Source organism: Haematobia irritans, chromosome 3, assembly GCF_050003625.1.
Source record: "Haematobia irritans isolate KBUSLIRL chromosome 3, ASM5000362v1, whole genome shotgun sequence".
In the NCBI taxonomy this organism is placed as follows: domain Eukaryota; kingdom Metazoa; phylum Arthropoda; class Insecta; order Diptera; family Muscidae; genus Haematobia; species Haematobia irritans.
The window spans coordinates 202,153,746-202,172,453 of NC_134399.1; the positions used below are offsets into that span (position 1 = coordinate 202,153,746).

Below are 18,708 nucleotides of genomic sequence, written 5' to 3' on the forward strand. Positions count from 1 at the left end.
GAAAGTTTTTTTAAAATTTCGTTTGTATATAAAATTTTGTCAAAATTTTTTTTCTAGAGAAAATTAGGCCAAAATTTTATTTCTATAGAAAATTAGGTCAACATTTTATTTCTATAAAATATAATGTCAAAACTGTATTTCTATAGAAAATTTTGCCAAAATTGTCTTTCTATAGAAATTTTGTCGAAATTTTATTTTTATAGAAAGTTTTTTAAAATTTCGTTTGTATATAAAATTTTGTCAAAATTTTATTTCTATAGAAAATTTTGTCAAAAATCAAAATTTTCTATTCCTATAGAAAATTTTGTCAAAATTTATTTCCATAGACAATTTTGTCAACATAATATTTCTATAGGAAATGTTGTCAAAATTTTATTTTTATAGAAAATTTTGTAAAAATTTTATTTTTATAGAAAATTTTGTCAAAATTTTATTTTTATAGAAAATTTTATCAAAATTTTAATACTTAAGGAAATTTTTTCAAAAATTATTTCTATAGAAAAAAATTGTCAACATTTTATTTCTATAGAAAATTTTGTCAATCAAATTTTCAAAAATGTTGTCAAAATTTTATTCATATAGAATATTTTGTTAAAATTTTATTCCTATTTTTTGTCAATTTTTTTTATAGAAATTTTTTTAAAATATTATTTCTGTAGAAAATTTTATCAAAATTTAACTTTTATAGAAAATTCTGTCAAAATTTTATTTCTGTAGAAAATTTTGTCAAAGTTTTAGTTCTATAAGAAATTTTGTCAAAAGTTTATTTCTATAGAACAGTTTGTCAACATTTTACTTCCATAGCAAATTTTGTCAACCTTTTATTTCGATAGAAAATTTTGTCAAAATTTTAGTTCCATAGAAAATTTTCTCAAAATTTTATTTCTATAGAAAATTTTGTCAAAATTTTCTTTCTATAGAAAATTTTATCAATGTTTTTTCTATAGAAAATTTTGTCAAAAATTTATTTTTGATGAAAATTTTATCAAAATTTCATTTCTATAGAAAATTTTGTCAGAATTTTATTTCTATAAGAAATTTTTTCAAAATATTAATTTTTATAGAAAATTTTGTCACAATTTTATTTCTATAGAAAATTTTGTCAAAATTTTATTTCTGTAGAAAATTTTGTTAACATTTTATTTCTGTAGGAAATTCTGTCAAAATTGTATATCTAGAAAATTTTGTTCAACTACAGCTAACGTAACCTAAATAGATACATACGGTTATTTTAATGTGATAAAGAGATTTAAGTTCTAAACACCGAGATTTCGTGCCTAGTGTGAATGCGGACTAATTTGCTCTTCTTGTTTATAACACTCATCGACTTTTGCAACATTTATAACAGATAGTAATGTATAAAGCAGTATGAAGTTTGACTGACACATTATCGCTTAATTCCCGCAACAATATTGCAAACCAAATGCAACATTTACAATATACACGAGTCAAAATGTTTCGTGGTACATTTTGAATCTTGTAGAAAATTTAATACATGTTGCCCCAAATATATCAAGGTGTTGGTAGACATTGCCACGGTGTATACCCAACAGCATGTTTCATATACATACATACAGTGACTCAAAGTGATACATACTTAAAATTTTATTAATACCAAATAGTAAAAACGCAAATTTTATTATTATGGAAGATCTAAACATGATTAAAATATTTTTAATTTTACTCCTCCCTCCTTTTGGCCATCATAATTTCAGTCATATCATTATCGGATATTAATCCACCGGTCCATGATATAATGTCCTTGTAGTGTTGCTTGTGAATTTCCAATATAACACAGGTATTCTCTTTATTTCTTCTCAAATGATCGAGTACCATTTGGGCTCGTGTATGAGTTCCAGTTAATTCGACAGTAGCATGATACATACGACTACGGGTAATGGCCAATTGTGGAAAACAATAGGCAGCCACCAAAACAGCATCACAGACAATCCATCGTACGAAACCTTTAGTTACTAAAATCGCATTATCCACATCGTTCATCAAACGAATGACCTTAGAGTCAACTTTTCCCAGAACATTTAGACGCCAATCCTGGAAAAATATATTGAAATTTCAAAATTAAAAAAAAAAATACCAAATACAATAGTATTAGTTTTCTAATATTAACGAAATATGTTATTAAAATTAGGTACACAAAAAATTCTTAAATATAATCGAAATATTGATTGTAATACATTTTTACTAAATTAATACCTACTTCTTAAAATTTATGAATATTTCAATATTAATGAAAACAATTCATTATGTGTATGAACATTTTCATTTTTTTGTATCATTTCGAAATATTTATGAATATTTCAATTTTAATGAAAAGAATTCATTATATTTATGAAATTTTTCATTGTTTTTAAGCTTAATGATTTTTTACCATTTCCAAATTCATATCCCCATCAATACAAGATTCCCAGGGCAATAAAGACACTGGCTTTTCCACAGATTCTAAAACTATATGGGCTGCCTCGGGATCCATCATAAAATTAAATTCCGCACTCTTAGTAATATTCCCTTTACCTGAAAAATCCAAAACCATATGAAATTTAGAACATTTACAAATTTTTCACACTTACCTCTATAATTGCCTCCCATAATCCAAACATTTCGGACTTTATCCAAAAAATCGGAACCATACATATTAATGCACATGGCAAAATTGGTTAAGGGACCCACCAGCAAAAAGTCCACCTTATTAGGGTACTGAAATACTATGTCCCTTAGAATCTTCTGTAGCCACAAAATCATCTTCCACCTACCTGACATACAAACGAATACATCATATTCACTGCATGTTCCTTTTGAATTTTTGCATTTGGGACTTCTGGTAAATCGGGTATATCCCCAAAACCATCCTGACCATGGAAAAGGCGTTCTCGCTTCCAGGTACGTGGTAATATGGGATTTGTACAGCCTTTATAAACTGGGATCTAAATAAAATGTAAAATAAGTCCAGATAATATTCCAATTGGGCGAACTATACTCACATCCAATCGATCAACACTTTCCAATACCCTAAAAGCATTTTTGGCACAATTATCCACAGTAGTATTACCTTGGACACAGGTAATACCCAAAATTTTATAAGGTTCTCTTATGCCTGATTCTTTTGCATGGTGTCCTCTCATGGCCATGTTTTGGAAGAGTTTTTCTCCTTTAATTAGGATTAGCAAGCCCCAAGCATCGTCATTACCAATGTCACAGTCAAAGACTACATATCCACCTGGGTGCGAGTCCATATTGTCAAAGTTTTAGTTCTATAAGAAATTTTGTCAAAAGTTTATTTCTATAGAACAGTTTGTCAACATTTTACTTCCATAGCAAATTTTGTCAACCTTTTATTTCGATAGAAAATTTTGTCAAAATTTTAGTTCCATAGAAAATTTTCTCAAAATTTTATTTCTATAGAAAATTTTGTCAAAATTTTCTTTCTATAGAAAATTTTATCAATGTTTTTTCTATAGAAAATTTTGTCAAAAATTTATTTTTGATGAAAATTTTATCAAAATTTCATTTCTATAGAAAATTTTGTCAGAATTTTATTTCTATAAGAAATTTTTTCAAAATATTAATTTTTATAGAAAATTTTGTCACAATTTTATTTCTATAGAAAATTTTGTCAAAATTTTATTTCTGTAGAAAATTTTGTTAACATTTTATTTCTGTAGGAAATTCTGTCAAAATTGTATATCTAGAAAATTTTGTTCAACTACAGCTAACGTAACCTAAATAGATACATACGGTTATTTTAATGTGATAAAGAGATTTAAGTTCTAAACACCGAGATTTCGTGCCTAGTGTGAATGCGGACTAATTTGCTCTTCTTGTTTATAACACTCATCGACTTTTGCAACATTTATAACAGATAGTAATGTATAAAGCAGTATGAAGTTTGACTGACACATTATCGCTTAATTCCCGCAACAATATTGCAAACCAAATGCAACATTTACAATATACACGAGTCAAAATGTTTCGTGGTACATTTTGAATCTTGTAGAAAATTTAATACATGTTGCCCCAAATATATCAAGGTGTTGGTAGACATTGCCACGGTGTATACCCAACAGCATGTTTCATATACATACATACAGTGACTCAAAGTGATACATACTTAAAATTTTATTAATACCAAATAGTAAAAACGCAAATTTTATTATTATGGAAGATCTAAACATGATTAAAATATTTTTAATTTTACTCCTCCCTCCTTTTGGCCATCATAATTTCAGTCATATCATTATCGGATATTAATCCACCGGTCCATGATATAATGTCCTTGTAGTGTTGCTTGTGAATTTCCAATATAACACAGGTATTCTCTTTATTTCTTCTCAAATGATCGAGTACCATTTGGGCTCGTGTATGAGTTCCAGTTAATTCGACAGTAGCATGATACATACGACTACGGGTAATGGCCAATTGTGGAAAACAATAGGCAGCCACCAAAACAGCATCACAGACAATCCATCGTACGAAACCTTTAGTTACTAAAATCGCATTATCCACATCGTTCATCAAACGAATGACCTTAGAGTCAACTTTTCCCAGAACATTTAGACGCCAATCCTGGAAAAATATATTGAAATTTCAAAATTAAAAAAAAAAATACCAAATACAATAGTATTAGTTTTCTAATATTAACGAAATATGTTATTAAAATTAGGTACACAAAAAATTCTTAAATATAATCGAAATATTGATTGTAATACATTTTTACTAAATTAATACCTACTTCTTAAAATTTATGAATATTTCAATATTAATGAAAACAATTCATTATGTGTATGAACATTTTCATTTTTTTGTATCATTTCGAAATATTTATGAATATTTCAATTTTAATGAAAAGAATTCATTATATTTATGAAATTTTTCATTGTTTTTAAGCTTAATGATTTTTTACCATTTCCAAATTCATATCCCCATCAATACAAGATTCCCAGGGCAATAAAGACACTGGCTTTTCCACAGATTCTAAAACTATATGGGCTGCCTCGGGATCCATCATAAAATTAAATTCCGCACTCTTAGTAATATTCCCTTTACCTGAAAAATCCAAAACCATATGAAATTTAGAACATTTACAAATTTTTCACACTTACCTCTATAATTGCCTCCCATAATCCAAACATTTCGGACTTTATCCAAAAAATCGGAACCATACATATTAATGCACATGGCAAAATTGGTTAAGGGACCCACCAGCAAAAAGTCCACCTTATTAGGGTACTGAAATACTATGTCCCTTAGAATCTTCTGTAGCCACAAAATCATCTTCCACCTACCTGACATACAAACGAATACATCATATTCACTGCATGTTCCTTTTGAATTTTTGCATTTGGGACTTCTGGTAAATCGGGTATATCCCCAAAACCATCCTGACCATGGAAAAGGCGTTCTCGCTTCCAGGTACGTGGTAATATGGGATTTGTACAGCCTTTATAAACTGGGATCTAAATAAAATGTAAAATAAGTCCAGATAATATTCCAATTGGGCGAACTATACTCACATCCAATCGATCAACACTTTCCAATACCCTAAAAGCATTTTTGGCACAATTATCCACAGTAGTATTACCTTGGACACAGGTAATACCCAAAATTTTATAAGGTTCTCTTATGCCTGATTCTTTTGCATGGTGTCCTCTCATGGCCATGTTTTGGAAGAGTTTTTCTCCTTTAATTAGGATTAGCAAGCCCCAAGCATCGTCATTACCAATGTCACAGTCAAAGACTACATATCCACCTGGGTGCGAGTCCATATGTTTTTTTCTTTGATTTTCTGAAAGAGAAATAATAATTAAGAATTAAATAATGAATAGGAAACCAATAATTCAGCCTGGCTGAATAAGGTTTTCTTTAGGATAATTTAATTCAGTCTGGCTGAATAAGGTTTTCTATAGAATATCTTTAATTCAGCCTGGCTGAATAAGGTTTTCTATAGAATATCTTTAATTCAGCTTGGCTGAATAAGGTTTTCTGTAGAAAATCTTTAATTCAGGCTATGTGAATAAGGTTTCGTATAGAAAATATTTAATGCAGCCTAGCTGAGTAAGGTTTTCTATAGAACAAATTTAAGTCAGCCTAGCTGAATAAGGTTTTCTATAGGAAAACTTTAATTTAGTCTTGCTGAATATGGTTTTATATAGCAAAAATTAAATTTGGATAAGGTTTTCTAAGGAAACTTTAATTAAGCCTGACTGAATAATGTTTTCTATAGGCAACTTTAATTCAGTCTGGCTAAATAAGGTTTTCTATGGAAAAACTTTAATTCAGCCTTGCTGAATAAGGTTTTCTATAGAATATCTTTAATTCAGCTTGGCTGAATAAGGTTTTCTGTAGAAAATCTTTAATTCAGGCTATCTGAATAAGGTTTCGTATAGAAAATATTTAATTCAGCCTAGCTGAATAAGGTTTTCTATAGAACAAATTTAAGTCAGCCTAGCTGAATAAGGTTTTCTATAGGAAAACTTTAATTTAGTCTTGCTGAATATGGTTTTATATAGCAAAAATTAAATTTGGATAAGGTTTTCTAAGGAAACTTTAATTAAGCCTGACTGAATAATGTTTTCTATAGGACAACTTTAATTCAGTCTGGCTAAATAAGGTTTTCTATGGAAAAACTTTAATTCAGCCTTGCTGAATAAGGTTTTCTATAGAGAATCTATAATTCAGCCTAACTGAATAAGGGTTCCTACAGTAAAAATTTATTCCAGTCCGACTGAATAAGGCTTTCTATTGTAAGCCTGGCTGAATAGGGTTTTCTATAGGAAAACTTAATTCAGCCTAGCTGAATAAGGTTTTATATAAGAAAACATTAATTTAGCCTGGTTGAATACGGTTTTCTATAGGAAAACTTTAATTCAGCCTGGTTGAATAAGGGGTTCTATAGGAAAATTTTAATTTAGCCGGGAAATATAAGGTTTTCTATAGAAAAACTTTAATTTAGCCTGACTGAATAATCTTTTCCGTAGTAACATTTTAATTTCTATAGGAAAACTTTAATTTAGTCTTGCTGAATATGGTTTTATATAGCAAAAATTTAATTTGGATAAGGTTTTCTATAGGAAACTTTAATTAAGCCTGACTGAATAAGGTTTTCTATAGGACAACTTTAATTCAGTCTGGCTAAATAGGGTTTTCTATGGAAAAACTTCAATTCAGCCTGGCTGAATAAGGTTTCCTATAGTAAAAATTTAATCCAGTCCGACTGAATAAGGTTTTCTATAGTAAAACTTTAATTCATCCCGGCTGAATAAGATTTTCTATACGAAAGCTTTAATTCAGCCTGACTGAATAAGGTTTTCTATAAGAAAACATTAATTCAGCCTGACTGCATAAGGGTTTATATAGGAAAATTTTAATTTAGCAGGGAAATATAAGATTTTCTATAGAAAAACTTTAATTTAGCCTAGCTGAATAAGGTTTTCTATAGAAAAACTTTAATTTGGTCTTGCTGAATATGGTTTTTTTATAGTAAAACTTTAATTCAGCATGGTTGGATATGGTTTTCTATGGGAAACTTTAATTCAGCTTGACTGAATAATGTTTTCCGTAGTAAAATTTTAATTTAACCAGCCTGAATAAAGTTTCTGTGGGAAAACCTCAATTCAGCCTGAATAAGGTTTTCTAGAGGAAAAACTTTTATTCCTCCCGGCTAAGTATGTTTTCTATAGGAAAACTTTAATTTAGCCTGGAAGAATAAGGTTTTCTACAAGAAAACTTAGATTCAGTCTGGTTGAATAAAGTTTTCTATAGAAAAACTTTTATTCAACATGTCTGAATAAGGTTTTCCATAAGAAAACTTTAATTGAGCCTGCTGAATAAGATTTTTTGTAGGAAAAAAATTGTAAGTCTTTTATTTAAGCCTGAATTAGGTTTCCTATAGGAAATAGCTTTTCTAAGGGAAAATGTTGATTCAGCCTGACTGAAGAATTTTAATTCTGCTTGCCTGAATAAGGTTTTCTATAGAAAAACCTTTATTCACTCTGGTTGAATAAGGTTTTCTATAGGAAAACTTTAATTCTGCCTAGCTGTATAAGGTTTTCTACAGGAAAACTCTAATTCAGCCCGGCTGAATAAGGTTTCTTATAGGAAAAACAGCCTTGTTGAATTGTAGTATTCCTTTAGGAAATTTTCAATTCAAGTCGTTTTAAATGAATGATTTGTATGACCCGTTATTATACTCCCTGCAATCTCATCTATGGAATGCACTCTTGTACTTTTTGGATCAAAATATTTACGTATTAAAAAACAAAAAATAAAAGGACTCATGCGCCATGCTCATGTATTACATGCTCTCTTACTGCTACTCTTACATTGCATTTGCATTAACATTTTATCTTCGTGAGAATAAGATGCCAAATTCCTTACATTAAATGCAATATAACATAAATCAAACTTATCAAAATATTTGTTTTTTATGTTATACTTAACGAAGAGTATTTCGAAATATATGAAATATCGATAGTACGATTTGATAGGGCTTAATAAATCGAATGAATATCAAATTGTAGAACAGTATTGAAAAAATTCCCCCCTAATTACATATGTGAACTTATTCCATTTTGAAATTTATAAGTTTGTTTGTTTCCAAGACTCCAAAGCAATACTTCACAGATACACTTCCACACCAATTTTCAACTATTGAAAAACATTATTAACAATTCATAATGGGATATAGATAAAGCTAATTGCAAGTAGAACAACAATTTTTTTCACACGTTGCTATGCCTTAACACTTTTATAGATAGTTTATCATTAGGAAAATATTACACATATTTTTCTTCACTTGTATTTGCAAGATAGATGCACGTGATGAGATATACAATCATGACAAGTTTTGTAAATATTTGACATTTTCTAATTGGCAAATTTTTTAAATTTGTTTACCTTCTATATCTTTTTTTTTGTAGTGCCGAGCCGAGAAATTATTTTTGATTTTATTTTCTTTTTTTTGTAGTGCCGAGCCGGCCTTCTTAAACTACCTGTTCGCTGAGACTATCAAGAAAATACTAAATTGCCGGTACTATCATTTGCCAATATTATTTGTATTTCTTTGGTATTGACAGCGGTACGCACTTCTTGAAAGGGAGTATGGGCAAATACGGCATAAATGGCATTCTCTTGAAATGCTCATATATTGCAGAAATCAAAGAGTACTTTTTAACCCTTACACATGCAATGAGTTACCAATAGTATTACTAAAGTGCTAGAATTTTAAATGACAATTTGAATATAACAGTTTAAGATTTTCTATAGGACAACATTATTTCATCCTGGCTGAATAAGGTTTTCTATACGAAAATTTTAATTCAGCCTGACTGAATAAGGTTTTCTATAGCAAAACTTCAATTCAGCCTGGCTGAATAAGGTTTTCTATAGGACAATTTTAATTCAGGCTGGCTGAATAAAGTTTTCAGTAGGAAAACTTTAATTCACCCAGGCTGAATAAGGTTTTCTATAGAACAATTTTAATTCAGGCTGGTTGAATAAGGTTTTTATAGAAAAACTTTAACTCAGAAAGGTTGAATAAGGTGTCCTATAGGAAAACTTCAATTCAGCCTGGCTGAATAAGGTTTTCTATAGGGAAACTTTATCTCTCCTGCCTGAATAAGGTTTTCTGTGGGAAAATTTTAATTCAGAAAGGTTGAATATGGTGTCCTATAGGAAAACTTTAATTCATCGTGGCTGAATAAGGTTTTCTATAGCAAAACTTTAATTCATCCAAGCTGAATAATATTTTTTATAGGAAAACTTTTATTCAGCCTGACTGAATAAGGTTTTCTATAGAAAAACTTTAATTCAGACAGGTTGAATAAGGTTTTCTATAGGACATTTTTAATTCAGCCTGGCTGAATAAGGTTTTTATGGGAAAACTTTAATTCAGCCTGGCTTAATAAGGTTTTCTATAGGGAAACTTTATCACTCCTGTCCGAATGAGGTTTTCTGTAGGAAAACTTCAAGTCAGAAAGGTTGAATAAGGTGTCCTATAGGAAAACTTTAATTCATCGTGGCTGAATAAGGTTTTCTATAGCAAAACTTTAATTCATCCTAACTGAATAAGATTTTTTTATAGGAAAACTTTAATTCAGCCTGACTTAATAAGGTTTTATATAGGAAAACTTTAATTCAGTCAGGTTGAATAAGGTTTTCTATAGGAAATTTATAATTCAGCTCGGCTGAATAAGGTTTTCTATGGGAAAATATTAATTCTGCCTGACTGAATAAGGTTTTCTATAGCAAAACTTCAATTCAGCCTGGCTGAATAAGGTTTTCTATAGAACAATTTTAATTCAGCCTGACTGAATAAGGTTTTCTATAGGAAAACATTAATTTATACTGGCTGAATAAGGTTTTCTATATGACAATTTTAATTTATACTGGCTGAATAAGGTTTTCTATACGAAAATTTTAATTCAGACAGGTTGAATAAGGTTTTCTATAGGAAAACTTTAATTCAGCCTGACTGAATAAGGTTTTCTATAGGGAAACTTTAATTCAGACAGGTTGAATAAGGTCTTCTGTAGGAAACTTTTAATTCAGCTTGGATGAATAAGGTTTTCTATAGGACATTTTTAATTCAGCCTGGCTGAATAAGGTTTTCTATAGGAAAATATTAATATATACTGGCTGAATAAGGTTTTTATGGGAAAACTTTAATTCAGCCTGGCTGAATAAGGTTTTCTATAGGAACACTTTAACTCTCCTGCCTGAATAAGGTTTTCTGTAATTCAGAAAGGTTGAATAAGGTTTCCTATAGGAAAACTTTAATTCAGCCTGTCTGAATAAGGTTTTCTATAGGAAAACTTTAATTCAGACAGGTTGAATAAGGTTTTCAATAGGAAAATTTTAATTCAGCTCGGCTGAATAAGGTTCTCTATAAGAAAATTTTAATTCAACCTGACTGAATAAGGTTTTCTATAGCAAAACTTCAATTCAGCCTGGCTGAATAAGGTTTTCTATAGGACAATTTTAATTCAGGCTGACTGAATAAGGTTTTCTATAGGAAAACATTAATTTATAATGGCTGAATAAGGTTTTTTATGGGAAAACTTTAATTCAGCCTGATTGAATAATGTTTTCTATAGGAAAACTTTAATTCGTCAAGGCTGAATAAGGTTTTCTTTAATTCAGTCTGGCTGAACTGGATTTTCTATGGGAAAACTTTAATTCAGCGAGATTGAATATTTCTCTAGAAAATCTTTAATTTATCATGGCTGAACAAGGTTTTCTATAGGTAAACTCTGAATAAAGTTTTCTACATGAAAATTCAGCCGAGCTGAATAAGGGTTTCTATAGGAAAACTTTAATTTATCCTTTTATTCCTATAGGAAAACTTTAATTCAGCCTGTATGAATAGGCCTTTCTATAGGAAAACTTTAATTCATTGTGGCTGAATAAGGGTTTCTATAGGAAAACTCTAATTCAGCCTGGATTTCCTATAGGAAAACTTTAATTCCCCCTGCCTCATCAAGGTTTTCTAAAGGAAATTTGAATTCAGCCTACACACAAAAAATTTTTTTTCTGATTCAATCACGAAATTAATTGATCCAATTAATGTTTTAATTGAAATGTCTTCAATCACGAAAATGATAGTATCAATCACAGTCTTAATTGGGCATAGAAAAAAATCTTGATTAAAAAATTAATTGATTTCATTACCAAATTTCAATTAATTTTTTAATTGATTCAATTAAAAATTTAATTGATGTTGATTGCAAAACTCAATTAATTTATTAATTAAAAAAAAGGTAACTATTTTCAATTACCTTTTGAATTGGCTTAGAATTTTTATTTGGATTAACAATTGATTGTTTGAAAAAAAATTTTAATTAAAAATTTAAAAAAAATGTTAATCACTTTTTTAACTGACTTAGTCTTCCGAATATGATTAAAAGTTTATTGTATCAATTAACTTTTTAATTAAAAATTTTAAAATTTTCAATCATTGACTTAATTAACTTAATGTTTCTATCTTGATTAAAAAGTTAATTGTACCAATTAATTTATTAATTGAAAAAAAAATCAACTTCAATTAACTTTTTAATTGGAAATATTTTGGTGATATTTTTTTCTGTGTAGCTGAATAAGGTTTTCTCTAGGAAAACTTTAATACATCCTGGTTGTATTAAACTTTCTTTAGGAAAATGCAACCTGGCTAAATTAGGCTTTCCAGAGAAAAACTTTAATTCATCTATGCTGAAATAGGTTTTCTATAGGAAAACTTTAATCCAGCCTGCACACACAAAAAAATTTTCTGATTCAATCACGAAATTATTTGATCCAATTAATTTTTTAATTGAAATGTCTTCAATCACGAAAATGGTAGTATCAATCACAGTTTTAATTGGACAATTAAATAATACTTTATTAAAAAATTAATTGATTTCATTTGCAAATTTCAATTATTTTTTTAATTGATCCAATTACAAATTTAATTGATGTTGATTGCAAACATCAATTAAATTTTTCATTAAAAACATATCTATTTTCAATTAATTTTGTAACTTTTTAGTGTTTTCAGTTTGATTAAAAAATTGATTGTTTGACATAAATTTTTAGTTAAAAATTGAAAAAAAAATTGCATCGATTTTTTTTAATTGACTTAGTCCTCTGAGTTTGATTAAAAAGTTAATTGTATCAATTAATTTTGTAGTTGAACAATTTTAAAATGTTCAATCATTGACATAATTAACTTAATTTTTCTATCTTGATTAAAAAGCTAATTGTATCAATTAATTTACTAATTGAAAAAAATTTCAACTTCAATCAACTTTTTAATTGGAAATATTTTCGTGATATTTTTTTCTGTGTGGCTGAATAAGGTTTACTTTAGGAAATCTTTAATTCATCCAGGCTTTATTACGTTTTCCATATGAAAAAATATAAGTTAAACATTGAATCTTATAACCTAAAATCAAAATTTATTTAATTTTTCTCTAATAAAATTTCTTCAATTTCTCCATCTTCTATGAGACCACCAGTCCATGACAATATCTTTTGATAAATATCCTTATTTAAATCCATAATAATTCTTGTATTGCCCTGATCCTTTCGCTTATGATCGACAACCATTTGACCACGTGTATGCTGACCCTTCAATTCAATAGTTGCATAATAGAGACGACTTTTAGTGACAGTTTGTTCAGGGAATAGATATGAAACTACAGCCAAGGCATCACAGACTATCCAACGACGATGACCCTTGGGTCGTAAAATAGCACTTTCGACAGCATTCATGAGTTCCATGGCCTTAGACTCTACCTTGCCCAAAACTTCGAAACGCCAATCCTATAAAGGGAAAACCTTCTGATAATAAATCAAATGGGTATATTGTAAAAACGAATTCATTACAAACCAAATTTAAATGCATTTCACCATCAATACATATTTCCCAAGGAACAACTACCATTGGTTTCACAACACTCTCGAATACAATATGGGCAGCTTCGGCATCTAACATAAAATTAAATTCGGCACTTTTTGTGATATTACCTTTGGCTAAAAATAAAAGATTAAAATATTATTAGAATTTTTAATAATTATATTTAATAAAAAAAAATTAAAAGGTAACATAAAAAATATACTTTTTTGTGTGTTCTGTTATACAAAATAATAATTTAATTTATGAATTACTATTTAATTTAAATTATTTTAAAATGAATCAAAAACCTACCTCTATAATTTCCTCCCATTATGTGTATATTTCCCACCTTATCTAGAAAGTCTTGTCCATACATATTAATACAGACTGCAAAATTCGTGAGAGGTCCAACTAAAATAAAATCCACTTTGTTGGGGTACTGCAATAGAATTAGAAGCATCACATTATTTTTAAAATTCTCCAGTAAAAGTTCTAACTAGGTACGTTACCCTGCATACGCTGCGGTACATCATGTTTACTGCATGCTCCTCCTGTACCTTAGCACTGGTTACCTCGGATAGAGTGGGGACATCTCCAAATCCATCACGTCCATGAAAGTAGTTATGTTTAATGTTGGGAGGTATTATGGAATGATCACAACCTTTGTAGACAGGAATCTAAAAGTTGTGAAATGAATAAAAGTTCAGTCAATCACGATTCAATCACGAAAATAATTGATCCAATTAATTTTTTAGTTGAAATGGCTTCAATCACGAAACTAACTTACATCCAATCGATCAACACTATTCAAAACACGAAATGCATTACGCACTGCATTATCCACTTCGGTATTACCGCGCACACATGTTATACCGAGTATCTCATAAGATCGTGATTTAGCCCATTGATTTTCTTTGTGCGAAAATTTTTTAAATAATTTTTCACCTTTGATGAGCATTAATAAGGCCCAAGCATCATCAAAGCCAATATCACAATCGAAAATCACATATCGACCCGTTTCATTTAAGTCTTCCATATTTGTAGACCGTTACCGGGTAAAGCAGCGTTTAAACTAAACTTTGAAATGAATAAATTGCATCCAATATCTATTTTTGAATATTAATAAATATTCGTAATAAAATTAAATAATAGTTATTAAAGAAATTGAGATTGTTTTATTGTTATCACAATTGAAGTAGTCGAGGCCATTTTAGTTTATTAGGAATTTGTAACTGCTGGTAAAGTGGCATTGTTTTTTTTTGCTATAGATAAAATTCGTAACTGGCAAGGGGACTTTCAGAGGGGGCCTTATTTTAAATTTTCTTTTTTTTTCGGTATATATACAACACTGAAAAAATACGAAATAAATGAATGAGTAAAATTAACCATGATTCGGTCCTTAAGATACATACCTAGATGCATACCTAGCACATGCTACATCTCACCAGGGATGATAAATTATGTTGACGAAAAAGTACTAAAAATGTATTAATAATATATTTTTCAAAGCCAAAATGTGTTGTAATTACATAATATCAAATTTAAAGACTATTGTTAAAGTATACGTATATTTAAATCTAGACCAATTTGGAAATTTTTTATAGTTTTTCTAAAATAAGGTTATTTTGCTAAATTTTATTTCTATAGAAAATTTTGTCAACATTTTATTTCTATAGAACAATTTATCAATATTTTATTTCCATAGAAAATTTTTCAAAATTTTATTTCCATAGAAAATTTTGTCAAAATTTTAGTTCTATAGAAAATTTTCTCAAAATTTTATTTCTATAAAAAATTTTGTTAAAATATATTCCCATAGAAAATTTTGCCAAAATTATATTTCTGTAGAAAATTTTGTTAAAATTTTATTTCTATAGAAAATTTTGTCAAAATTTCATTCCTATAGAAAATTTTGTCAAAATTTTATTCCCATAGAAAATTTTGACAAAATTTTATTTCCATAGAAAATTTCATCAATTTTTATTTAATGGAAAATTTTGGCAAAATTTTATTTATCTATCAGTCTATAGGGCTTTGCCCAAATAAATTTGACAAACATTCTTTTCCTCTGTTGGTTAAGCTACTCTTGTAGTTTAGTCAATGTATGGTTTTAAGCTGAAATAAAAAACAACAACAATGCTTAAAGAACAAAACCAACAATAACAAAACAAAACAAATGGAAAAAGAAGAGGAGGCACGCTCAAAATAAACCCAGCCATGTGAATTCAAATCGATGATTTGACAGTGGCATAGGAAAAGAGATATGTTTGTTTCGAATTTATTTCGGCAAAAGCCGGCTATCAATGTAAAACCTTTTTTCGGAGGGTTCAAGTGTGGTTTTTGTTGGGTTTAATAAACTGCCTGAATTTATTCTGATAATTGGTTGATAGTTTTGCTGCAAGTAGAGGATGCTGATGAGGAATGTGGTAATTCCGAAACGTGCGTCCATCCAACCATCTTGCAGTCTATAGGGCTTTGCCCAAATAAATTTGACAAACATTCTTTTCCTCTGTTGGTTAAGCTACTCTTGTAGTTTAGTCAATGTATGGTTTTAAGCTGAAATAAAAAACAACAACAATGCATATAGAAAATTTTGTAAAAATTTTATTTCTTTAGAAAATTTTGTCAACATTTTATTTATATAGAAAATTTTGTAAAAATTTTATTTCTATAGAAAATTTTGTCAACATTTTATTTCTATAGAAAATTTTGCCAACAATTTATTTTTGCAGAAAATTTTGTCAAAATTGATTACCATAGAAATTTTTGTCAAAATTTATTCCCATAGAACATTTTGACAAAATTTTATTCCCATAGAAAATATTGACAAAATTTTGTCAAGTTTTATTTAATGGAAAATTTTGCCAAAATTTTATTTCTATAGAAAATTTTGTAAAAATTTTATTTCTATAGAAAATTTAGTCAAAATTTCATTCCTATAGAAAATTTTGTCAAAATTTTATTCCCATAGAAAATTTTGACAACATTTTATTTCCATAGAAAGTTTTGTCAATTTTTATTTAATGGAAAATTTTGCCAAAATTTTATTTCTATAGAAAATTTTGTAAAAATTTTATTTCTATAGAAAATTTTGTAAAAATTTTTTTCTATAGAAAATTTTGTAAAAATTTTATTTCTATAGAAAATTTTGCCAACAATTTTTTTATATAGCAACATTTGCCAACAATTTATTTTACAGAAAATTTTGTCAAAATTTATTCCCATAGGAAATTTTGACAAAATTTTATTTCCATAGAAAATTTTGTCAAGTTTTATTTAATGGAAAATTTTGCCAAAATTTTATTTCTATAGAAGATTTTGTAAAAAATTTATTTCTATAGAAAATTTTGGAAAAATTTTATTTCTTTAGAAAATTTTGTCTAAATTTTGGTTCTATAGAAAATTTTGCCAACAATTTATTTCTACAGGAATTTTTTTTGAAAATTTAATTTCTATAGAAAATTTTGTCAAAATTTATTACCTTGGAAAATGTTGACAAAATTTTATTTCCATAGAAATTTTTTTCAAAATTTTATTTCTATAGAAAATTTTGTCAAAATTTTATTTCTATAGAAAATTTTGTCAATAATTTATTTTTATGGAAAATTTTGACAAAATTTTATTTCCATAGAAAATTTTGTCAATTTTTATTTAATGAAAAATTTTGCCAAATTTTAAAGAAAATTTTGTAAAAATTTTATTTCTATAGAAAGTTTTGTCAAAATTTTAGTTCTATAGAAAATGTTGCCAACAATTTATTTCTACAGAATTTTTTTTGTATATTTCATTTCTAAAGAAAATTTTGTCAAAATTTATTCCCATAGAAAATTTCGACAAAATTTTATTTCCATAGAAAGTTTTGTCCAATTTTCATTCTATAGAAAATTTTGTCAATAAATTATTTCTATAGAAAGTTTTGACAAAATTGTATTTCCATAGAAAATTTTGTCAATTTTTATTTAATGGAAAATTTGCCAAAATTGAATTTCTATATTTTATTTAAATTTTGTCACAATTTTGTTTCTATAGAAAATTTTGTCAAAATTTCATTTGTATAGAAAATTTTGTCAAAATTTTATTTGTATAGAAAATTTTGTAAAAATGTTATTTCTATAGAAAATTTTGTACAATTATATTTCTATAGAAAGTTTTGTCAAGATTTTATTTCTATAGAAAATTTTGTCAAAATTTCATTTGTATAGAAAATTTTGTCAAAATTTTTTTTTATAGAAAATTTTGTCAACATTTTATTTCTATAGAAAATTTTGACAAAAAGTTATTTTTAAATAAAATTTTATTTCTATAGAAAATTTTGTCAAAATTTTATTTCTATAAAAAATTTTGTCAAAATTTATTCCCGTAGAAAATTTTGTCAAAATGTTATTTCTATAGAAAATTTTGTCAAAATTTTAGTTCTATAGAAAATGTTGTCAACATTTTATTTCTAGAGAAAATTTTGTCAAAATGTTATTTCTATAGAAAATTTTGACAACATTTTATTTCTATAAAAAATTTTGTCAAAATGTTATTTCTATAGAAAATTGTTGTCAAAATTTTATTTCTATAGAAAATTTTACCAACAATTTATTCCTACGGAAACCTTTTTTAAAAATTTCATTTCTATAGAAAATTTTGTTAAAATTTATTCCCATAGAAAATTTTGTCAAAATTTTATTTCTATAAAAAATGTTGTCAAAATTTTATTTTTATAGAAAATTTTTTAAAAATTTTATTTCTATGGAAAAATTTGACAAAATTTTATTTCTATGGAAAAATTTGATAAAATTTTATTTCTATAGAAAATTTTGACTAAATTTTATTTCTATGGAAAAATTTGACAAAATTTTATTTCTATAGAAAATTTTGACAAAAAGTTATTTTTAAAGAAAATTTTATTTCTATAGAAAATGTTCTCAAAATTTTATTTCTATAAAAAATTTTGTCAAAATTTATTCCCGTAGAGAATGTTGTCAAAAATTTATTTCTATAGAAAATTTTGTCAAAATTGTATTTCTATAGAAAATTTTGTCAACATTTTATTTCTATAGAAAATTTTGTAAAAATTTTATTTCTTTTTTTATTTCAGCTTAAGGAACCACACCTTAAGCTGTTGGGTTTAATGAACTGCCTGAATTTATTCTTATAATTGGTTGATTGTTTTGCTGCAAGTAGAGGATGCTGATGAGGAATGTGGTAATTCCGAAACGTGCGTCCATCCAACCATCTTGCAGTCTATAGGGCTTTGCCCAAATAAATTTGACAGACATTATTTTCCTCTGTTTGTTTAGCTACACTTGTAGTTTAGTCAATGTATGGTTTTAAGC

At 27.4% G+C, this 18,708-nt stretch overlaps 2 protein-coding genes across 2 annotated transcripts; both read right to left on the minus strand.

Annotated features, from left to right (window-relative positions):
* Positions 1-1,590: 1,590 nt before the first annotated feature.
* LOC142231628 (pyrimidine-specific ribonucleoside hydrolase RihA-like) lies at positions 1,591-3,255 on the minus strand. Its single transcript, XM_075302261.1, has 5 exons — positions 3,000-3,255; positions 2,772-2,942; positions 2,589-2,715; positions 2,390-2,532; positions 1,591-2,052 (listed from the first exon to the last, which is right to left on the minus strand). The coding sequence occupies exons 1-5, from the start codon at positions 3,249-3,251 to the stop codon at positions 1,681-1,683; spliced, it is 1,065 nt and encodes a 354-aa protein (XP_075158376.1). The 5' UTR covers positions 3,252-3,255; the 3' UTR covers positions 1,591-1,680.
* An 864-nt stretch (positions 3,256-4,119) lies between these two features.
* On the minus strand, positions 4,120-14,464 carry LOC142231382 (uncharacterized). Its single transcript, XM_075301992.1, has 12 exons — positions 14,172-14,464; positions 13,894-14,061; positions 13,697-13,823; positions 13,379-13,521; positions 12,955-13,311; positions 9,211-9,229; positions 9,042-9,143; positions 5,529-5,800; positions 5,301-5,471; positions 5,118-5,244; positions 4,919-5,061; positions 4,120-4,581 (listed from the first exon to the last, which is right to left on the minus strand). The coding sequence occupies exons 1-12, from the start codon at positions 14,418-14,420 to the stop codon at positions 4,210-4,212; spliced, it is 2,250 nt and encodes a 749-aa protein (XP_075158107.1). The 5' UTR covers positions 14,421-14,464; the 3' UTR covers positions 4,120-4,209.
* Positions 14,465-18,708: the final 4,244 nt, after the last annotated feature.